Source organism: Azolla caroliniana, unplaced genomic scaffold (assembly GCF_043228905.1).
Source record: "Azolla caroliniana isolate FFs.n. ecotype wild unplaced genomic scaffold, voAzoCaro1.0.p SCAF_11, whole genome shotgun sequence".
NCBI classification, from domain to species: Eukaryota; Viridiplantae; Streptophyta; class Polypodiopsida; order Salviniales; family Salviniaceae; genus Azolla; species Azolla caroliniana.
This window is the reverse complement of record NW_028230446.1, coordinates 17357887-17381588: the sequence shown is the minus strand read 5'-3', so window position 1 is coordinate 17381588 and position 23702 is coordinate 17357887. Positions and strand designations below refer to the sequence as shown.

Genomic DNA, 23702 nt, shown 5'->3' with positions numbered 1-23702 from the left:
TTCTAGGCGTTGTAGTTCACGTTCCCTTATTTTCTTTATTGCTTCTACATCTCGTCGAGTTACACATATGGATGTAATCATGTAACACATGTAATGAATTAAGAGATATGTATGAAGTAATAGAGAGGTGAGAAGGTTTCGAACCCAAGACATAGTGCTTGTTGTGAGTATAACATGCTACCACTGGAGAGAGAGAGAGACACACACACACACACACACCAAACGAAGACAAGTAAGAAATGGAAAACAGAGCTCGTTAAGAAGACGAAGCAGCAGAAGAAGAAGAAGGAAGGAAGAAGAAAAGAGAAACCATACCATGCCCCGCTACGCTCAACTCGTTATCGGACCTGCTGGCAGTGGAAAAGTAAGGTTTCCTTAGCTCTATTTCATTTATCTGTTTTGTGTCCTTCCTTTTCTTTTTCTTTTTTGTGTGTGACCATGTAAATTTAAGTCTGTGATTGTATCGCTACTTATTTTGTGTGTGAATATGTAAATTTAATTCTGTGTACTTATTTTAATTTCCCACTCTGTTTACATTCGATCCCCATGCACTGGAATTTTTTCTTAAAAATTCCTTTCCCTGTTCTTGCTCTGTTTATTTATTTGATTAATTCTTTTTTATTTTTGTTGCATTATTTTCCATCCAGGCCAGTGGAAAATCAAAGCTTCGTTTGGTTTTCTTTCTTTATTTCTCTGTTAATAAACAATTATTTATCTTGTTGTTTTAATTATATTTTCCACGGTAGTAAATTTGCATCTCTTCAGGGAAACTTATTGCAAACAGGTTTTTTTTTATTGCGGTATTTTATTTTCTGATACCAGTATGTGTCTTTTGGTGAGCTTTTTGCGAAGCTCTTCAGAGACTCAAGACACTGTTATATTTTGTTGGAAAAACTACATATATATACTTATTATATGCCTTGCTTATTTCCAATTACATATATATTCCATATAATGTAATATTTATATGCATCTTATAGAGATCACTTTTTGGAGATCACATTTCATAGTGATCACTTGGGATTATATATTTTTACATTTTAGATAAGATGACCAAAATATGCCAATGTGTCTCAAGATATTACTGAAGTATGCATTTTTGTTGCAAAAACACTTATATATAATATTGCATTTAGTTTTTTCATTTCTTATACAACAGACTTTGGATAGCACCACATGCTTTTATATGCCATAAATCGTAGGGAAATTCACGTTTATGTGAAGTTGTTTGGAGACGGAGGGGATTAAGGTGAGGAAGAGCATGCTTATATATGGCGCATCCACTGTCCACTGTGGGTGAATTTTCATACTTGCCATTATAGGAAAATGCACAATAGCATCAATTAACACATTGATTTGTTTGTTTTTGTGAAGTAAAGTTGCAACCTCTTGTCCCAACAACAATTTTCATTCATCTATTCATTTAGCTTATTATATGCTTATATGTTTGGAGTTTGATTTGTGAAACTTCTTCTTCTTCTTGGCAGTCAACATATTGTGCTAACCTCCACCAACATTGTGCAAGTATAGGGCGTGTTGTGCATATTGTGAATTTGGATCCAGCCGCAGAACATTTCAGCTATCCTGTTTCTGTGGGTAATAAATTTTCTTAAAAACATTTATTGGACATGTTTTTACTGTTTGTTCCGTTTGATCCTAAAGATATAGAAGTTTTAGATATTCGAGAGTTGATATCCCTTGAGGATGTAATGGAAGAGTTGCAGCTTGGACCTAATGGTGGATTGATATACTGTATGGAGTATCCTTTTCCAGAGATTTGTGATTAGGTATTCTCTGAATATAGATATTCTATTTCAGCATATTCCCTTAACTATTTGTTAGGTATTTAGAAGAGAACCTAGATGAATGGTTGGCTGAACAATTGGAGGACTATATTGATGATGATTATCTGGTGTTTGATTGTCCTGGTAAGCGTTCCAGATTAAAGAGATGATGTGTTGTTTCCTGAATGATTTTATATATGAAATTTGGTAGCGTATCTTAAATCTTTCATAAGTTGGTATTCTGTTCTTTAATTTAGTTTGCAGTTAGGATAGATGCTGGGCCCATGAAGCCTTCATTGATACAATAGATTTTAGTATGATCTGTAACTCCATCCTTGCACATAGTTTGTCATGGGTGTTATTCCCAATATTAAGGTTGAATGACTTTTCGGGATATTGATGGTGCGCGATAATGTATGTGTGATGAGATTAGGTCATGAGGTATAATGTAGTCCCACAGTAGTGATATTGGTTGATGTATTCAACCTACTTGTGTGGTCCTTTAGGAGCATGTAGAAGCTGAAGTATATACAGAATGTAGACATACATATATGCTAGAAGGGGAGACTAATGCCACCAAAATCACCTAATTTACATATTATGAGAAATAACATATCTGCAAAACATAGTGCCAGACTGTTCAATTTCTCACTTTTACTGGGTGAATGATCATAGAAAGTTATTTGCAAAACGGATAGTGGAAAAATATGTGGCTGTACATGACAGGAAAGGAGTTAAGACTTCCCTGGGAGTCTATAATTGCCCTAAGTAGCAGAAAGCTACTCATGGGTCAAAGTTTTTTGGTAGTGCAGGTACAATATTAGGGAGAATTATTGCATATGAAAGGGAATATAGTGATTATGGTTTCTGTGTCTAAGACGTCTAATCTGATTAATCTTCTCTCTGTAGAGTTCTAACTTATACAAGAGGGGTCCATTAATAGCTAGTTTTCAAGCTCTATCAGGCATAGATTGCCTTCATTAAGTGCCCATATGAGGGTTGTTGAAAAAACAATTCTGTCACCTCTTCTAATTTTTCTTGTTATGCACAATTGGTGCTAAGGTGCATCAATAGTGTATTTACACTACATCTATGGTCTGTGACAATACAATGTAGTATTTTAAGACTTATATTATACGATACGATAAATATGGTAAAAAATATCCAGTTGCTAAATTTCATGCATAAAATATCACAAACATTAAGATTCAATAAGGCAGAAAAACAGCAGCAAATGCTACAATTTAGAAAACAGATTTAGAAAATCCTACCAGAATACCTCAAAGTCTTTGAATTTATAGGCATTGTCATTCAATGGATTATCAGATGCAATAGCATGAAAGAGTTCTGAGCGAACATTCAAGTTGCAACTTAAAATGAGAAAAAAGATGAAATTAGAAAAAAGAATTAGGGGTGAGAAAAGAGGAGGTTTGTCAAGTAACAATGAGCCTTGCATGAGATTTAAAAAGAATGAGAAGAAGAAATAGTTGTGAAAAAAGCATAGCAGAAAAGAGGAAAGTTGTCAAGTAACAATGAGTCTTAAGGGAAATTTAAAAAGAATGAGAAGAAAATAGTTGTAGAAAAAGTATGGGAAAAAAGAGCCGTCTCCTCAGAACGTCCCTCATTGGATCTTCGATCTTCTAAATTAAGAGGACGCAATGGCATGGCCTACAACAACCACACTCATGATAGGCAATGTTGGCTTTTATCTTTTTGAGATGGTGAGGTTGTGGATGGGTATCCTGGGTTCATGGTTATTTTCTGAGAGTAATACCTCTAGGCTGCGTTCAATTGTGCATTCTGATGGAGAGCATGTGTGCATACTTTCATAGTTCCTCTGAATCAGGCGCTCATTATGTGCAAGCATCAGTGGGCATCTCCTCCTCAAGAAGAGTGACTATTACATCGATCCTTCTCTCTGTGTTTCGTACATTCACATTGGGCATTCTTATTATAGAGGTACTGACAGCACAGTTTTCTTACTTTCTCAGGTAAGGCATTCCCTATACCAGACACAGTTTCCTCTCTGCGAACCTACCCCGATCAGTCTTCATTTTCTCAGAGCGTTGCGTGGCATCCCTACTTATGACTACGAAGTAGTGATGGTTCTCTGTCTGGCTGGGTTGGTTTGTCTCATCTGATCTGGAAAGGTGTATTCCACTGCTTCTCCAGAGTTTCTCTGGGTAACATCTAAGTTCGAGCAAGAAGAGTTCTCTGCATCTCTATTTAAGCCCATGCTTTTCTACATGGACCCAAAGTCTCCCCTATAGAGTAGTAGTATCTTCCTGTTATCTCATAGAATATACAATAACAAAATTATGGTGCTCCACTATCTCAATCTTCAGAGAACACAGCTGGTGAGGCCCATTTGGTTCCAGCCCTTCATATCTTCATGTCTCTGTATGCAGTTGATTTTATGACATACAGATCTACTTAATTATGCTATTGTGGGAGTTGGGTATTCATATAGGTGGGCGAGTGGCAAACCCATCTGATGCTATGACTAGGACATTAGTGGTGTATTCATCCCAACCATTGGTTCCAGAAAAACTATGTAAGCATATTGTTTTTCTCAGAATCCCCAGGCTGCAAAGCAAGACACCAACCTTGCCCCTGCTGTCTCTCTCATGGAGAATCGCGTGCCCTATACATCTGATTTTATATTTTTTATGAGATCTCCACCAGATCTGAATTCCTGCTCCAATCCAGTAACCCATGCTTGTGTCACATTAAACACCATAACCTTATTTTCTCGACGTTCAAGATCTCTGTCCATGTGAAATGTCTTCAGTGTCCGCCAGGTGGGCTTGTAGTCCCGTATGTAAACCTGGAATGAGTACAGTGTCATCCACATATTGATAAGATTTGTATTGGAACTCCTGTGAGGCTGGCTCCTGCTCCCCCCTAATCTGTCTACATAGCCGCAAAAATTGTGGGTGAGAGCAGACAGACTTGTTCTGCCCCAATATTACCATTCACTGAATTTGACACACCATGTGTTTTCAAAGGGTAAAGTTTCAGTCTTTTCCAAAGTTCCAGTTTATCTAAGTTCAAAATCTTAAATGCCTAGCTAATGAGACTCTTCAGTACATAATATTTCATTATACATTTTCTCATTTGTTCTAAAATACGAGCCAACATTTTAAGATGCAATCTCTTGTGCAGTCTCTTAGGCCACTTCGGTCTCTTAAAAGGCGTTAATTTCTTTCTTTGTATGGTTTCTTTCAACAGTGAAAATTTGTGCGGGCTGATCTAGCTCTTTTAAATATATGCAGGACAGATAGAACTATATTCTCATATTCCAGTTTTAAAGACTTTTGTTGATCAGTTAAAGCGGTGGGACTTCAATGTCTGTGCTGTATATCTGCTTGATTGTCAGGTAAACAATTTTTTTTTGCTTTTCTGATTGTACAAGTGTGTCCTTTATATATTGTACATAACCTTACATTATGACATCTCTCTTTCTCATGTTATATTTTTTCATTGCAAGTTAAACACATTTCTGTGCTAAGACGTGTTTCATTTGATGGCAGTTTGTTTCAGATATGGCGAAATATATAAGTGGGTGCTTAGCATCTCTCTCAGCAATGATACAGTTTGAATTGCCACACATAAATGTATTGACAAAAATGGATCTGATGGAAGACAAGAAAGGCATTAGCAAGTAAGTGTTGAACTAGCAAGTAATACTAGTACATTGTGCCAAGTAACGACAAGCCAAAGTTTTCCAATATACATAGTAGTGGAGGATTTTCTAGAGCTAATGCATGTAAGTTCTAAGACCATGCATTAGTTTCATGCAATTATCTCTTCAACTTGAAGTAGTAAATCCCTCTAATCATTTGTAGAAATGACCTTTGCCTTGTGTTGGTATGACCTTCATTATGGATTTACCGTATACACTTGTCAAAATAATAGAAAGTCATGAAGTATTTCATTTCCCGCCATGTCTTCATAGTATGTACTATAAGCTGCAGCACATTCATGCAGTTCTTTGTTATTGTGTTACCGATTGTAAGTTTGGATGTACTTTGGTTCTCCTATTTGGCAAAATTCTAATGATTGATCCACATGGATACTCATGCTGATATGGGTTTTTATGGTGTTCTTTAGGTTCTTAGATCCAGATACAAGGCTTCTGCTTGCTGATCTTAATGAGCAAATGGCTCCACGTTTCTCGAAGTTGAACCACGCCTTAGCAGAGCTTGTACTGACTCTGTACTTAATATGTTGAAATCAGATTTTTCTACATATGATGCTCATTTTACATTATTACAGGTTGATGACTATAGTATGGTCAACTTCATCCCACTTGACATCCGAAAGGAAAAGAGGTTAATATATTCTCAATTGAAATCTTTGAGACCAGTTTTTAAACTTCTGTTATCCTGTTCATATATTTTTCGTGATTTTTTATTTTTGTTGTTCTTGGCAGCATTCATTACTTGCTCTCACACATTGACAATGCAATTCAATTTGGAGAAGATGCTGAGGTGAAGGTCAAAGAATTTGATCCTGATTTCACTGGACCGGAAGATAATAGCTTTTAGCTAGCTTATGACTTAGATATTTGTATCTACTTGATGTAAATCAATTTGAGCAATCTTTTTGTTGAGCAAACATTGAATTCGTAGACTATGGGGTGAATATCTATTACTAACATTGGAAGCATCATCCTACTTCCAATTTAACCATGTCTATAAGAGCCACACTTGCTCAAACTCATGTCTTCTTTTGACTTCAGGGAATGTTCACTTTCACAAGCTTAAATGAATTATCGAGGCCAAATTAAATTTCACTTGTAACCAACTCTTCTCACTGAAACATTTAAGCATTTGGAACCATTTTTGTAATAGTCTGATATAGCTTTCTGTTCCTCCAAATTGCATTACTTTATGTATTTATTGTCAATGGTACAGGAGAGTACAGTTCCATTTGCGCAAATAATTATTTGTTTTCTGTGTATTCAATTGTAAGTGCATTGCATACCTTATTAACAAAATCTAGTTACCAATGCCCATAATTGTGTATTCGTCAAAAGATCATAGACATGTCCATCAGGTGAATTACTAACACATCAAAGTCAAATTATCTATATATGAATGGAGCAACTATAGGTATGTGAAGTGATTAGATTCACTTATTATACTACTAGCGGATAGCCACTGTTATTGGTTCTTTGAGGCTACCACAAAGAAATAAGTTACTATACACCACATATTCACGTAGTATTAAGGTAGGGCCCAAGGATGTTATATCTACAAAGGTAGTGCTTTTGCACCTTTCTAAAGTTGGGGTCAGTCAGTACCACTCCATTATCTGTAAAGTCATCCACAGCTTTCTGGAATTTGATGATCAATCCCTTCTTAAATACATTGCCTGAGAAGATCTGTAGGAGTATTAGTTTCCTGTAAATCTCATTAAGAATTAACAAATTGACTCGACTTCAAATAGCTCAAGCAACAGTCTCCATTCAATAAAAAATGATGGAAATGTACTTTTAAATTAAGCGAATTTATTTCTTGAGTATACCTCATAAAAAGTACACCATTACCTCATCCACTGATTTCTTGATTTTGGCAATTAATCCTTCTAGTTTAAATACATTGTGTCAATAGAAAATCTATAAGAATAGAAATTCAACTCACCTTCAAATAGATTGACAATTGGTCTCCATTGGATACACTTTTAATGAACTGCATTAATATGTCTACAATGTGCCTCAAATTTCTAAGGTAATGCACAAAATTCTCATCTGATAAGACAACTTTGGAGGAAAATCCCAATTGTTTACAATCAAAGGAGAGAAAATAGACTCATCAATAATAATTTCCGAAGAAAATGAAAATATACGAAGTGAAAATTTGAAAGGGAAAAACCATGTAAGGCCAACTTGATTTTCTTCCACATCAATCTGAGAGTGTGGAGTAACCAGGAACAACTGAACTTGAATGTATACATTTAGTATATACAATCCTATGAAGCAGAAATAATTTCTTCCATTCCAAAGCTCAAGCGTAAATCATAAGAAAAAACCTCTCATGTTAGATATGTATATGAGTTGAGACAGGATTCATAATTTACTACTAGTGCCTGTGCTGCAATCTGGGTCAAATTGCCAGAAGAAATACAATAATCCACGTTCTCTCGGAACTCATTCAAAAGACTGTCAGCCCCACCACGGCCATGCGCTGTCTCCAAAATCTCTCTCATTGAGTCTCCCCATTTCACATGTTCAACAACATACCTTTTCGTTTTCCCACGAGCATCCCCATCAACAATATCAGGCTTCGCTTTAATGTAAACAACATTAGTGGCACCAAATAGATTGTGTGCACTCCCCATAACCTCCTGCATGTTCTCAAAACAAATTAGAAAACAAAAATATAATCATCGTTTTACAAATACATATTTTCTTCTTCATTGTTGGGTGTTTATCAGATTGGCTGTAAGTTTTCAAAATTTACCAAAATATCCATCTGTAGTAGAAAATTTATACTGCATAAGGGTATTCTGGAAACTTTTGAAACCTCGGGATAAATTTTCAAAAAACGAGCATTTTGGTGTTTTCGTCTCTTTTTTATTATACCACAAACATTGTTTATGCATAATACAACTAAGATTGCTGACCTGGTAAACACCAGCCAAGAAGAGGCCCATATAGTATGGCTCACCAGGGTGCAGCTCATGAACAGGGAGCACAGTCTCAGCCGTTTCCTTACTACCAATGAAGTAGTCTATTTTCCCATCACTATCACATGTCAGATCAGCTAACACAGCCTGTAGTTTTGGCCTTTCATTGAGCCTGTGCAATGGCATAATGGGGAAAATTTGCCCAATGGCCCACGCATCAGGGACACTACGAAAAATAGACAAATTGATGTGGTATACAGCAGAAAAGGATCTCTTCAAGTTAGTCATTTCATCTGGAAGTTGCATTTGTTCAAACGATAAGAGAACTCGATGGCATATTGCATCATAGATTGCATCTGCTTGTGCACGTTGTTCAAGGCTTAGGCAACCGAGCTTAAACAGCCTGGCAGCCTCCATTTTGAATTGTTTTGAATCATTATATGCCTCTTGTAAGTTTCTCTCATCCAAACCATCATATACTTCACGGAATGTCGAGATAAGATAAGTTCCAGGATCATGAGTTCCATTTGTTGAGGCTCCATTAGAGCTCCTATCCTTCTCTAAATCCTTTAGTTTTACTAATGATGTTTTCCCTGAGCGTAGGGTGGCACCAAGGACATCAAACACAAGAACAGACTGATGGGATGCTAAAGCTCTGCCACTCTCTGATACAATGATTGGATGAGGTACACCTTTTAAAATACATGCATCCACAATTGCTGCAACAACATCATTGGCATAATTCTGCGATCAATAAAACATGCAAGCAGTGTCAGAAGTTACTGAAAAATAAAGATTTTCATGTCGGCCCATAATTACCTGCATACTGTAATTTGTCGATGCAGGAGATGCACTCTTTGTACCATTATAATCTATACCAAGTCCACCACCTACATCAATATATCCCTGGAATGGAAGCCATGAACCAAAATACAATTTATGTTGATACATGGAGAAAACATACATGTATTTGGTTTACATAAACATCTTTAGGTCGGTAGGTTATTTCTTTATTTCATGCAACACATTATAAAGAGTTTAGGTAAGCATTTCCCACTACTACATTTTCTTGAATTATTAGGAAGCAATATGTTTTATTCCTTGCAACACATTATAAAGAGTTTAGGTAAGCATTTCCCACTACTACATTTTCTTGAATTATTAGGAAGCAATATGTTTTATTCCTTGCAACACATTCAGAGAAGCTCAGGGAAGTATATCACACTTATATATTTTGTTGCAGGCATATAAGAGTGAACCAAAATTACAGAATTTAATTAGTTTTCAAAACTTTAGTTACCTGGGAAGGAAAGATAACTTAAAACTCACCATAGCAGCGCCCATCAATGCTAATTCACAGTAAATGTGACTTGCTTCACGCATTGCTTCCTTAATTGTAGATATGCATGATACTTGAGAGCCAATATGAAAATGAAGAAGCTGAAGACAGTCCAGCATGCCCTCCTATAAGTTGGGAAACCAAACAATCTAAAAATATTGTTTGCTGAGATAAATGAACTTTACATAAGATCATCCAGAAAGTAACTTTCTAAAATTTGATGTCCTACCTGTTTCAATTGATGAACTACTTTGATAATATCACTAATTGTAAGTCCAAATTTCCCATTATCACCTGATGTTGAACCCCAATGGCCAGTGTGATGAGTGCTTAATCTAGCCCTGACACCAATTACTGGCCTTACACTCAGGATTTGACTAGCTTTGATCACCAAATCTAGTTCCTTGATCTAATCCAAATAACAACCAATCACCTGACATATCAACGATCAAGCAAACTCAAACGACAAGAAACTTAAGTTTGAAGACCATGTATATCACCTGTTCAAGAACGACTATCGCATTAATCTTAAGCTTCCTTGCAAATAAGACAGTCTCAATATATACAATGTCCTGGAAAAGAAGAATGTACATAAATCTGTGAATAAGAATGTCATAATTGAACTTTGGATCACAATATTCAGCTAAATCCCTGTGACAGAAATTTAAGAAAGAAAAAAAGGGAAGAAATAGAGATCATGTCAATAAAGAAGAAAGAAATGTATATTAACATATTTTAAGAGGTCAAAATAGCCTGTGAGACTGACCAATTCAATTCAAGGTTTCTCTCATCTTGTAGAACAAATCAGAACAAATATAACTAAATTACCAAATATTTTCATTAGCTAAGCAATTAAATGTTTGAAGTTTAGATGGATTACAACTTCAACCTTCAAAAGTTCTCTGACATGGGTTGATCTAAGATAGAGAGGTCTTGGAAACGAGGGATGGCCTAGATTTGTTGATAACAAGCATGACAGGTTGAAGTCCAAATGGACGAGCCTAAATGCATGACAAATTGCTATTGCCTGATCTATTGTAACCCATTTCAAATGTTGTAGTCGAGACCCTACTTGTGTAGCCCTTGGTTGACTTGTAGCCCAAGGAGCATTGAAGCTTTAAAAAGATTTCCATGGTCAATGTTGATGAGGTTTTGTGACTCTATTATAGTCCTTCGACAACTTCTATGTCTCTTGGCTTCCAGCAGGATCAATCTCACACATGGTTGGTCTACATATTCTATCCTCTCCAAATCTCTATAATTTTATGATCATTCAGGAATTAGCCCCCAAGTTTTTACCCCATAGAGAAGTGCCAGAATTATGATGTATTAAACCACAATATTGTTTGTAGTTCCTGGAACTATATACATGCACATTGCCTTTCAAGCACATCAAGGTCTGCATATCCACGAGAAAGTTGCACATTCATTCTTTTCTCCTTGTGATGAGGACAGTCATCAAGACTAAAGGTTTCTCCAAACCTCTCCAACATTGTGCCCTATGAGGTCGTATTCCCAAACTTCTACACTATAGAGAAGCGTAGATGTTACAAATGTATTAAACGACAATATTCTTTGTGGTTCTTGAAACTAGATACAAGCACAGTGTCTTTCAAAGTCACCATGGGCTGCCGATCCATGAGAAAGTTGAGCACAAGCAGCCTTCCATGAGAAGAATCTTGGGTCCTATGTATGGATCATGTGTACGCAACCTTTTCCTCTCCCAATAACAATTCTGGTTCTGATCAGTTTACCCATGCTTGTGTGTGTTACATGCTCGTTTATTTTCTTGCCCGGAATGACCTATGCACCTCTAGTTGAGATTTAGCTAAATCTAGAGAAAGCGGGAGAGAGAGAAAGAAGATACCTAAAAAGGTCATTCAACTAGAATGGAAAAAGATATATTAATGTCTTTTAAGAGGTCAAAATGGCCAAAGAGCCCAAACAAAGAGATTACATCTTAAAAGGTTGTCTAACCTTTGAGACCAACAAACCAAAATAATTATAATTAAGCATAGGATACAAAAGAATCTAGTTAGCTAAGCGCTTAAGATTTTGAACTGAGGCTGAAACTTTTGCCTTCAAAAGATCTGCAACATTGGCTGATCCAAGATGGAGAGATCTCCAAAGCAAGGGAAACATCTTCAGATCTGGGCTTGATGATAAGTCCATCCTACATGAGGCAAAACAGTGCCTTATAATAAGCCATCTTCCTATCAACTAATGTTGTGGAGCTGATCTATGTTCTTTCATTATCCAGTTTAATGATATCACCTTGGATCACTCTATTCTTTTTCACTTTAGACATGCTCAAGTGTGGACGATCCAGTTTATACTATAATGAATAGTGCATTTATATTCATGCCATGTGACTAGAACCATTCTTGTTTTTTCAGCATACCAGCAATGATTATCCACAAGGAAGTTGAGAGCAAGCAGCCTCCTGAAGGGGGGAACCAAGGCCCTATGAATATTACTCCTAGAAATGTTTAGAATCTTGTGTATGCCACCTTTTCCTCTCTCAAGAAGAATTCAAGTTTGAATCTTGTTACCCATGCTTGAGTGGTGTTAAATATTATTACTTCGGTTTTATCAAGGTTTACTGACAAATCATTGTCTATACAAAATGATTTTAAAACATTTAGATGTTTTCGACGTCACTCTGGACAGACAGATATCAACATAATGTCCTCTGCATATAGTAATATTGGTATGGCTCCCCTACTAAGCATGTTCTTGACATGCCGAAACTCTCTATGGAATTAGATATCTCATCTATTTAAAGATTGAAGATAGTGGGTGACAGTGAGCATCCTTCTTTTACTCCAAGAAGACAGTTATATTGATCTATTATACAAATATTTGCCTATGTAAAATGACTTTAATGCATTTAGACGTCTTGTAGTCCATCCAGAGAACCAGATTTAAACAGTGATATCAACACAATGCCAATATATCATGATCTTAGGTCTTTCCCAAATTTTAACCGATCAATGGCATTCTCGCCTTTTTTTGAGTAAAACGGGATTCGTGTGGGTGTGAACCACTAAGTGGGGACAGGGAGGCTGCTTGGGAAAGTTGTACAGCACCTTAGACAAAAGATCTCTGAGAGAGGTGAGAAGGCAATGGTGTCTTTGAAGTGCTAAAAGGCTGTATCAGAGAGGGCATACGTGCATCATTGCATGGCACAACATAAAGTCGAAACATCAAAATCAGGTGGCATACACTCTTATACATAGAGGAAAACTACCCACTTCACAAATATTAACTGCTGTGTCTTTTTAAACCACATACATAAGCCGGACTATTTCTCTGCAGAGATATTGAATGACAGAATATTTATTTTCCAAAGGGGAGAAAAACACAAAAAATAACAAAGACATACCTTGTATCCATTACACACAAGCAACGCATCACTATTCCGTATGAGCTTCGCAATAGCAATCAAAAGCTCGGGTTTTGATCCCACTTCTAAACCGAATGAGAACTTATGTCCAAAATCCACAATGTTATCCAGCAAGTAGCAATCATAGTTGCATTTTATAGGGAATACACCCTGGAAAATGTTCTGCAAGAACACCAAAAAGTTCAGAAAAATATTCGCTCCTAAAATAAGCATATGAATGACTTCTATGAATAAATACATATCCATAAAGTTGTAACTAGTAAAAGAGAATCATTACAAAGCATATTTTGAAGGCCTTGTCCATCATTGGCGTTTTATACACTCCAGAGTATAGCACACTAGGAATGATGGTATGCCTCAATCTTCTCCAGGAATCAGCAAGTCTAGTCTGTTGACCTCTCTAATAGAATGGTTTGCAAAAGAAAGGCCTTTGTACCTCTATCGGCTAGAGGTTCCTTCTTTGGTGTACATGACTATATACTCTGGGACTACAAACCTCCAGATTGGATATTCACTGAGTCTGTAGTAGTAGGCTCACTCCCATGGGAGAGACCAGTTAGGACTGCGGTCTTGCATGCCTGTGTTTATCTTTCCACACCCTAAAGGTTATGAGTGCAAATTATCCACAGATAAGAAAGACGGGCCCTGAATATCTTCCAAGATTTGGCATATGTTTTGCATAATGACTTCCTGAATGCTCTGTAGTACATATCCAAATCATGGTGCGGCAGGTCTCCTTGCATCAATTAAATAATTGCATTCTGTAGTGTAATTAGAATAATGAACTATCATTATGGCAATTCTGGACATTATTATGACTTCTCGTCATTGGGCAGTTAAAATTTGAAATAAGAGAACATTTTTGTCCTATCCTCCAAGTCTGATCAATCGATAGATGTCCTAGATGCAAGTATGGAAAATTCTTGAAGTAGCTTAAATTTCAAAAAAAAAACTTACTTTATAACCAAACTTTTCTCGGGCTAGAGAAAAACAGTCCTGCAACTCATAAAGTCGATGCTGAAGAATATCCGAAAATCTTATTACCACAGGAAGACTGATATTTCTGCTCTTCAGGTCCTCCACAATTTCAACTAAATCTAATTCATCTGATCCTACAATTCAAGTCACAATTACACTCATAAGAAACTCTGTAGCGATCAGTTTGTCCTTCCTGAAACATCCAAAATTGTTAAACAGGCGATCACACAAACACAACAATTATAGAATAGCATCATGTAAAGGGCAGAAGTATAAATGCATGCTTAAATTAATTAGAGCATGTTTGCATAAGAACAAGCTCCATGTCTAAAAGAAACGGTACAAAAAAAACTTGAAAGTAGCCAAATTCATGGAAGCATGCCATTCAAGAGTTTGCTATAGGTGATAAAGTTGCATCGACAGACTCTCAAGAAGACAAGACGCAGTCAAGCGCTAGTGCATGACAACTTGACCATGTTTGTATACACTAGTGCCTTGTTGATGTTTGGTGGGTTGTAGGTTGAAGGTCAATCCTCTGATGCACTAGTAGAAGTGGCCATTCATTACTGAGCTTTTATCTCCCCTCTTAGAACATTGTATTCTTACCATCTTAAAGATGATTTTGTTGCTACTTGATCCAACACCCTAACACCATACTGCTATGTGAACAAGACCTTTTCGCAACCCAATTCTTGTAGGCCAACCCCCTTGCACAAATTTCTCTCACAATCACAATGTGCACTCTCAATTGTGATATTTATTAGTAAAATTCTTGAACATCAAGAGTCGCTACTCACTTTCACATGTATTGCATGAACATTATATTTTTGGTCTCATAGGTCAAATTTGATGTCCAAAGACGATAGTTATTGAAGAACAACGGTAAAACAACACAAGCTCATAAACAAAGAACAATCACAACTTTCTTTAGCCCCATCACTCCTACTCATGCTACAAGTCAATAACAAAGGGGTTACAATAGATCACGCAATGGCAATTTGTCGTGCACGTAACCCCGGCCATATGGACCACAATTTTGCCACCCTTGTCATCAACAGATAAAGGCTATTATATCCCACCATCGCAGGTGCTTCCCTCGCTTCGGAGACCTCTCCATTTTGGATCAACCTATGCTAGAGATCTTTCAAAGACAAAAATTACAATATACCTGAGTTGAGAATCTTACATGTACCGATAACAAGATTCTAGTCTCCTTTTATTTTATTTACTTTTCTTTTTTGACTTAGTAACATTTATTTATTTTGATCTGTTGTTCTCAAAGACGAGACAACACTTAAGATGAAATCTCTTGTTTGGTCTTTTATAGGCCATTTTGACCTCTTAAAAGACGTTAATATACCTTTCTTTATTTATTTATTTCTTTTTCTAGTTGACTCTATGTTTTACACCATATCATCAAAAGTCATCAAATTAAGAGAGCGCAAGTTCACCTTACCATGGCTCAGCCTTGTCCCATAGATTATATTCTGTCTCATGTAGACATTTTGGCTTGACAAGGGCCTTACTGTGCATTTCAACACATGTACAATGGAGAAGAAACCAAATCTTGGGTTCTTATTTGGGTGACACTTGTGCTTCTCTACAGGATTTAAGTGTAGCATCCCGAAGTCCAATTGGGAAGAGTTTGAAAATGTCCAATAGCACTTTCTCATGAAGCTTCACAAGTCAAGATATAAACATTATACACTCTTACTTATTTAGACCAAATCACTTCCCATTGAGATCACAGGCATGGAAAGGATCGTTAAGTACATGGTTAAGTTAAAAAGAAGCCCTTACATCGACTTCCTAGACATGTATGGGATGAAAGTAAAAAATTCAAAAGATGCATACAAGTGCAATATTGAGTTCTGATTAGATGTAATGAAGAAATAATTTGGAAAGTGGGATGCATTACACTTGTTTCATGATGCATCAGTAGATTCCTCCATGAATGAGGCATTTTTGCAACATTGAAACACCTTACATTGCATTTGTTGCCCCAAACCACAAAACCATTTCCTTCTCCTAACATGAAAACCACATACATCCCTTAGTTCTACTATCCAGACACACCATTGTTTCCATATGACTTAGTTGACATTCTCTTCAATGTGACACAGCAGGTTGGGGCATAAGCAACGAGATTCGTCACCTATTCATATTTTGTGTTGATCATGTTCATCAGTCTAAAGTCACACTTTGATATAATGCTCCAACTTCAACCACACTCAAGTTATCTTTCCACACATTGTCAATTCAGTTAATCTCTAGATATATTTCTCTCACAACAACGTGTACTCTCAATTGCAAGGTTGATTAATAGAATTGTTGAGCATTGATAGTCACTACTCAATTCCACACACAATGCATAGAAAGTTTTTACTTTTGGTTCCATTAGATCATACTTGACCTGAATGGCAATAATACTCTCTCTCTCTCTCTCTCTCTCTCTCTCTCTCTCTCTCTCTCTCTCTCTCTCTCTCTACACCACCTAGAAGCCATGGTTGGGGTACCTTCTACGTCGGGACCACGGGTCACACCCACACCGAAACCCTTTGACCTCCCACTTCTTTTCGAGAGGCTTGGATGGAAATGAAATTAGGTCTAGTACAAAGTCACGTCCTTTATTGAATATGTTACACCATAACACATTTTGTACAATACTATAACTCCTTTAGGTTAAGTTCTATTTTTATTTTAGAAGACGTTAATATCTCTCTCTCTCTCTCTCTCTCTCTCTCTCTCTCTCTCTCTCTCTCTCTCTCTCTCTCTCTCTCTCTCTCTCTCTCTCTCTCTCTCTCTCTCTCTATGTGTATAGATAGATAAACAGATATTACCATCTGGAGAGCCTGTGGGTCGGACAACAGCATGGCCTTGATGATCAATAGTGAAGTATGGGTAGCCCCAATCATTGATGCGGTAGAGTGATGAAGAACAATAGGTATCCCAATCTCCCCTACCACCATAGCTTTCTCGATTGGTAGTGTGACTGTATCCCACCTCATAACTGTGATGAAGATTAGTTTGGCAGAACAGAGCAAGTGGGCCCTTCCTCCTCTTCTTCTCAAATCCACCTCTTCTCTTGGAAAAGATCAACTCGAATTGGAAAGCTTGCCATTGGGAAAGAACTTCCATTACTCAAAACAAAAAGAAGAAGAAGCTCTTTCACTACACAAGCATTCCATGAAGAAAACCGCCCACATCCATGATCACTCTGTCTCTCTGTCTCTGTCTCGTTCTCAAACCTTGGGTCTCTAAAAAGGGTTTGGGTATGGAGCATAGCAAAATCATCCCATGTTATTGGAAATTTGATTACGTGTGGAAGAACACCTGATTGAACGATATTGGGAATTTGGGACCTCTCTCTCTCTCTCTCTCAAATGTGTGTGGAGCTCTTCCTATCACTTCCTATCGATCTATTGATCAAGAACCAGTGGGACTACCGAGCTCCATTTTCCAGCTCACACACTAAAATGTTGTTTCGAGGGACATTCCTATAACCACGCCATTGGATCTTTCCGACCCAACTTGTTGTGGATCGAGGAACATTCCAATCAACATGTCTATTGATCCTCCCAATACCCGCCCTTACTCAACATACTCCTCTTTTTACACATGTCATTGAACCAACGTACATTTCAATTACCAAGGTTGAGGATCCTCCTTGAATTAATCATCAACCGAGTGACACCTCAAATTTCAATTACCAAGTCGAATCAATTTTGCGTAACCTTGTCATTGATCGAGGGATACTCGGATTACCCAAGTTAGAGGAATTGGGCCATCATGGACGACAACCTTAGAGCATGCGTTCAAATTTGAGAATTCTGATAAACAAGTTTATCCAATAAGAAAGGATTGAAGAGGTTACCATTCGGAATCAATGGTCATGCTTTATCGTGTACAAATGATGTATTCTTGTTAAAAATGCTTTAGAATGCGCTCAAAGCTAACGAGTGTATTGGAAAACTTTTGCATGCAAAATTAATTATATCAATTTCTCCAAAACAAAGCTCGTGTTTGAGAAAATCTCAATAATTTTGATAAACCTCACGTTGTGTAGAATCACAAGCCACTTAAAATGGTTGAAAATTCAAAATCCTTGGCCTCAAGGTTTCGTCTTTGTTAACTTTAGATATATTTTCTAAATTTGATATAGAAAATCAAATCCAATTGTGCTTGTGCTTGGGAGCTTTGAATTCAAATACGGCTAGATACTAGAGTGTGATGTCTATTGTGCCTATGAGGAATGTTTTATTTCTTGCATATTGGATAAGTTTCCTTACTTGTATCATGTCAAAGCTTTGTGGCGTCATTCTAGTTCAATAAATAAAAATAGGGTTCCAATTTTCAAGGTGTTCAAAGAACTAACCACCTAGGTTTCATGTCTAACAATCGGCAACGGTTCAGTTCAGGTTTATCTTTTTTTTAACGGTTCAATTTGGTTTCAATAGTAAAAAAACCGCGGTTTAAACAGTTTAATGGTTTCTATTTTTTAATTTTTTTAATTTTTTTAATTTTTAAAAAAATTCTAAAAAAATTTAAAATTTATTTTTTAACAATCTTTTCATTTTTACACCTTATTCTCACATTTTAGGAACATCTTTAAAATTCTAAAAATTCTAAATAATGAAATATTATAAATTTTTAAAAATAAAAAATTTGACCTATGTTGAAAACCGAAACCGAACCACGAAACCGCGGTTTTTACGGTACGGTTTGAAAAAATGTTTAACGGTTCGTTTTAACGGTTTCACTGTTTGGTTCGGTTTGGTTCAGGTTTCAAAAAAATTAAACGGTTCGGTTTGGACCCTCTCGAACCGAACCGAACCATTGTTGATTGTTATTTATGTCTTTCATGACACATATCATAATTTGGTGGAGCTAATAATATTTGAATGTATGTCTGAGCATTCATATTGACTTGCTCATCATCTATTTTCGTAAAGAATTTCATAGCTTCATCACGTACATCCCCTTTGTTATAAACATACATACTAGCTATATGTGAGTATCATGACACAAAGTTCGAATTTATAAGTACAAATGTGTCATGTTTGGTAAAGGTTGAACAAAGCACCTTCTTGCATATTTCTTTATCAAGCCAAAGAGATGTTAGATAACAAGTGATCTCAAATTAAAGTCACTACTCACATGATACAAAAAAAATAGTGTTTTGGAAAGGGGAAATGATGCGCAATTCACAAGTAGAATTGTGGTCAAATGGTAAAGGTATGGGTTTGGTCTAATATTTTGAGTATGTATTATCAAAGAAACTAAAGATGCATATCTATGTATTCTTGAACCCAAGCCATGTGATGAAAATGTTTCGTGTACTTCCATTGTTTAACATCTGTCTATTTTATTATCTATATAGTTAATATCGTTAAGGCATTATTGAATCTCATGTGATCTTGCATCAAGCTCTCCCAACTTAGAGTCAATGAGGTTGGCCAACATTCCTCTTTCTCATGCCTCTTTCAAGTTGACAAAAGACGTCCTACTTTGAACAAAATTGAGCAGGCAATCAAAAACCTCAAAACCAAATTAGTGCTTCTTATGAGAGATTATGATTTGACAATGGTCACAAGGTTACAAATCATCTACAATAACTAAGTGCTTTCTTGCAAATCAAATTGTTATACTAGTTATTAGTTATTCAAGGCGCTTCTATCTACAATGTCCATGCATATTTACTTGTTGATGAACCCTCAAATGCAGCTCACAAAAACGTCTCAAACTTGCAAAACAAATAGACAAAGAAGGCAACGCAACAATCAAATACAGAAGGAGAGATACATATACTAAGATATGGAGCAAAATATGCATCAGGATGAATCAAAGCTAGGATCGCCATTCATCAATGCCATGATATTAGAACACCTGATCTAAACCTCCTTTCCATAATAATCAACGATACAGCTTTCACCCACAAGAAAATCATCACATCAACTCTTTCGCATCGACTAGTATTCTTCAGCACTGCAAAATTATATATACTTCTGGAGACATCAAGCTATTCCATTTTGAAATTACAATCAAATTTAATTAATCACTAAAGGATATTAACTCTCCCCTTTGTTTTTTCCATATGATAAGAATACATACGCTGTTTTGGCAACTGTATTTCACACATCTGATACAAACATAACCACTTTCTCTAATCTGAAATCCTTCTAGCAAGTTGCAATTCATGAAAAGAAAAAGAAAAAGAAAACCATACATTTTGCCGTTTCCAGAGTGCAACAAATTCTTTTCATGTGCTTTCTGCTCAAGCCTACTAACTTGCTAACAAACATTCCATCATGGTGTTTTTAGAACCCACACCAAAAAACCCAAAAAAAAAGGAGTTTGTATGGAACATGATAAGATTAACAAATGGTAGTCATCATTTGCCCAAGGGCTTCTGCGTAAATAGACTCAAGACCCCTCTTTGCCCATCAGGGTGAGGATTGTAACTTGGTAAGAACATCTTACCGAAATATATATTTCCTAGAATAGTTGCTTTCCACCTTCGAGAGTTTTCCTAGGTACAAAATCGAAGATAACCTGGAATTGTCATCTCTCCATGCCACAATTTTAAAGCCGAGAAAAACGAAATGTGACATCATTATGCTATATGCATCATAGCAAGGAAAACAGCCACGGAACAAACAAATAATAAGTAAGATGTTTATTCCTTAACCTCTCCATCTAATTCTTTTGGTTTCAGTGTGGGTTTCTTGAGGTTCTTGTTCTTAGCCTTCTTGGCCTTTGAACGTCGTTTCTTCTCTTTCGAGTCAATCCATGAATAGTCGGTAGGAATGACAAAAGGGTCAATGTCTTCGATGCAATCTTCTTGAACTGAAGATGTTTGATCTCTTGAACTACCCTTTATCCATGATAACCATGAACCTGATGAAGAAATAGATGTCTCATTATTCTCCTTGCCTTTGGACTCTGAGAAGTGGGCAGGACTTGATAGTGGTGTGCCAAACTCTTCTGAATTTGCTAGTTCCTCGAATTTATTGAATGTGACCACCACACGTATCGTAGGTATAATGGGAATTGCCACCTGAAAAAAGATTCCTCTAAGAAGTTTATATGAGTCTGATTTTGAAAAGAAACTACATGACTCAAATTTTGGTAGCTCCACTAATGTGCTTTTGAAAAAACAGAGTATGGCTCAATTTGGAAACTCCATTCATATCATTTTGAAAAGAGCCTACATTGCCCAAATTTTAATAATTTGATGACTCATACCTTCACTGGAAAAGTTCCTGAAGGTAGCTTCGTGGTCAGCAACTCCCTCAAACGGCGAACCGCTTTGACTTTGTTGGCCAAAATATCAAGAAGTGGCAATAACTCTTCAGTCTTAAGAGGGAAATCGGGGGTTAGCCAGAGTATAGGCCTCAAACCTTTCTTGTATTCATTCTCGAGATTGCCATTGTTGCTGCTAGAGACTTGATTCTTCTTATCCTTGATACCCTCAACTCTTCCGCCATTTTTCCCTTTACCTTTTTTCAGAATTTCATCTGCTGAAGTATTATTTACATATGTATCATCTGTATTCTCTCTGCTGGATTCAGGAGATTCCTTGTAACCTTTTTTTGAAGCATCTTCTTTGCCCAAATTCAACTCTGATTTCACAACTTCCCCGCTGCTTTGCAAGTTAGCACCAGGAGGTTGTTTCTTATCGCCTTTCTGTTTATTACTGAATCCAAACCATCGAGTTTTCTTTTGATCTCGGACGGAATTCTGTGAGCCCACCACTGAATCATTCTTTTCATGCTTTGATGAGTTTGATGCCTCGTTGTCAGTACCATTACATCTTTCAGCATCATCTTCATCATCATCATCCCCTGTTTCTTCCATCATAGCATTCTCTAACTGCTTTTTCTCCTCTTCAGTCAAAAACTCTGTATAATCATCTTCTTGTTCTCCTTGAGCCTCGGCTTCAGAGGCAAAAAGCTCTTCATCTGTCATGGCTCCAGGAACTCTCCGAGACCTCACACTGACATGTACATGATGCATATCGTAAACCTTAGCTTTCCACAGACCCACCATCTCAGTTTTCTCCTGCCTTCTCCACGAAAGTTGAGGAACCAATTCCGCCTCGGTAACATCAATTCCTGGCCGATACATATTGGTTTGCGACATTGTAGCCACCTCTTGAGCGATCTCAGCTTCAGAAGGTTGAGCACCTGCCCCTTCAAGTGCATTACTAATCTCTTTATCTTTGTGGGTTAACACTAGAAGAGATCCGGGTGGAACCTTACCATCTTCACTCCCATCTCCAAGGAACAAGAAGCTTTGATCTGACCGTTGGATCTTGAATCCATCAAATCCGGCGAGGGTCATATCAGCCCTTAGATTCGATCCTCGTTTCCATATCCTATATGTATCTGAGGGTGCAATTCGGCTAATGAAAGGTATGACCGAGCTCTCAAAATTGAATGTGATTTCCATGTAGAAATCCCGCATCCGACGCATGGCCCCAGTGATTCTCGGCAATCGGCGACACCATTTCGCCCAAGCAAAAGGTTGATAGAACCTAGTGATAATAATAGCAATGTTTTCTTGCTTAGAGCAAACGGCTTCTTGGAGGGCACTCCATCCATGCTCATTTTGGAGGCTCCAGTCGGCGCCAGAGGCCATGAGCATTTGCACAGATACAGGGTCATTAAGACGGACAGCTAAATGAAGGGGGGTTTCACGCCCAGGTACGTCACGGCGATCCACGACATACGAGACCCTATCAGCTGCCTCTTCAGCATCAACAGATTCCTGTTCAGTTGTCACGTCTCCTGCCTTGGGCAGAATTGGAAGGCGTGAAAGTATAGTTTTTAGTGACTCATGGTCACCACAAGCAATCGCAAAATGCGCAGGACTATGCTTGTATTTCTCCTTAGCTTCTTGTATAGAGATTAGCTGAGCCATGAATGGCTTCTTACTTTTGAACAATGACCCTTCTTTTTAATTAGTTCTTCCTCCTCCTGTTAACTTCACAAAAGGACCAAATCCTTTTATTCAAAAAACATAGCTTTCTTCTTCCTCTTCTTTCTCCTTCCCTTTTCCCCTCTATTTTTCTTTTGTTCAATGATCAACTACAGAGAGAAGGGAAAATGTTTCTGTTCTATTTTTTCTCGACAGATCAATCAATACCCCCGCAGAAGGAGGCCATGGTGTTTGGGATTTTCTTTATTATCGATTCCTTTTCTTTTTTTGACAAAACCCTAAAATAAATAAATAAAAGAGCAAATTGCAAGAATAAAAACAGGAAATGAAAATGAGGGGCTAGCTAGGTATACATTGAAGAGCAACAGAGAAAAGAAGAATACCGTCTTCTCACAGGAGAAAAGGAACACCCTTGAGCGCCGTGTGTGTGTGTGTGTGTGTGTGTGTGTGTGTGTGTGGTGTCAATTAGATCTGTGGACAGGGCATCACTGTCTTCTTTCTTTCTGCTGCAGCTGCTACTACTTCTTGCCGTTATTGGGTTCTCTCTGTTTACTTCTCTACTTTCACTACTATCACTACTACTACTACTACTTCTTCTTCTTCCTTCCTACTACCACTACTA

The 23702-nt window shown here is 37.2% G+C and overlaps 3 protein-coding genes across 5 annotated transcripts; 1 reads left to right on the top strand and 2 right to left on the bottom strand.

The window, feature by feature from the left end:
- The first annotated feature begins 208 nt into the window (after positions 1-208).
- LOC147858155 (P-loop containing nucleoside triphosphate hydrolases superfamily protein) lies at positions 209-6559 on the top strand. Of its 2 annotated transcripts, none has more exons than XM_087327763.1 (9): positions 209-364; positions 1488-1596; positions 1669-1759; positions 1843-1928; positions 5060-5163; positions 5318-5448; positions 5898-5991; positions 6063-6118; positions 6220-6559. In XM_087327763.1, the coding sequence occupies exons 1-9, from the start codon at positions 317-319 to the stop codon at positions 6332-6334; spliced, it is 834 nt and encodes a 277-aa protein (XP_087183889.1). In that variant the 5' UTR covers positions 209-316; the 3' UTR covers positions 6335-6559. The 2 variants fall into 2 exon arrangements, with proteins under 2 accessions (XP_087183889.1, XP_087183890.1); XM_087327764.1 differs by having other exon boundaries at positions 1678-1759; positions 6220-6558.
- Positions 6560-7587: 1028 nt separating this feature from the next.
- Positions 7588-17507, bottom strand: LOC147858154 (uncharacterized). Of its 2 annotated transcripts, XM_087327338.1 has the most exons (9): positions 16981-17507; positions 14120-14274; positions 13142-13324; positions 10257-10328; positions 9986-10165; positions 9747-9881; positions 9237-9323; positions 8415-9161; positions 7588-8135 (listed from the first exon to the last, which is right to left on the bottom strand). In XM_087327338.1, exons 1-9 carry the CDS (start codon positions 17276-17278, stop codon positions 7824-7826), a joined length of 2169 nt encoding a protein of 722 aa, XP_087183464.1. In that variant the 5' UTR covers positions 17279-17507; the 3' UTR covers positions 7588-7823. The 2 variants fall into 2 exon arrangements, with proteins under 2 accessions (XP_087183464.1, XP_087183465.1); XM_087327339.1 differs by lacking the exon at positions 14120-14274 and having other exon boundaries at positions 16981-17319.
- A 2838-nt stretch (positions 17508-20345) lies between these two features.
- LOC147858153 (uncharacterized) lies at positions 20346-23339 on the bottom strand. Its single transcript, XM_087327069.1, has 2 exons — positions 21386-23339; positions 20346-21197 (listed from the first exon to the last, which is right to left on the bottom strand). The coding sequence occupies exons 1-2, from the start codon at positions 23060-23062 to the stop codon at positions 20817-20819; spliced, it is 2058 nt and encodes a 685-aa protein (XP_087183195.1). The 5' UTR covers positions 23063-23339; the 3' UTR covers positions 20346-20816.
- Positions 23340-23702: the final 363 nt, after the last annotated feature.

Coding starts and splice junctions, on each gene's coding strand:
- LOC147858155 (XM_087327763.1), top strand. CDS start 317: ATGCCCCGCTACGCTCAACTCGTTATCGGACCTGCTGGCAGTGGAAAA. Junction 365..1,487: donor GACCTGCTGGCAGTGGAAAA/GTAAGGTTTCCT, acceptor TCTTCTTGGCAG/TCAACATATTGTGCTAACCT. Junction 5,992..6,062: donor ACCACGCCTTAGCAGAGCTT/GTACTGACTCTG, acceptor ACATTATTACAG/GTTGATGACTATAGTATGGT.
- LOC147858154 (XM_087327338.1), bottom strand. CDS start 17,278: ATGGAAGTTCTTTCCCAATGGCAAGCTTTCCAATTCGAGTTGATCTTT. Junction 13,325..14,119: donor GAGAAAAGTTTGGTTATAAA/GTAAGTTTTTTT, acceptor GTGTTCTTGCAG/AACATTTTCCAGGGTGTATT. Junction 9,882..9,985: donor TAGTTCATCAATTGAAACAG/GTAGGACATCAA, acceptor CCCAACTTATAG/GAGGGCATGCTGGACTGTCT.
- LOC147858153 (XM_087327069.1), bottom strand. CDS start 23,062: ATGGCTCAGCTAATCTCTATACAAGAAGCTAAGGAGAAATACAAGCAT. Junction 21,198..21,385: donor CAGGAACTTTTCCAGTGAAG/GTATGAGTCATC, acceptor ATCTTTTTTCAG/GTGGCAATTCCCATTATACC.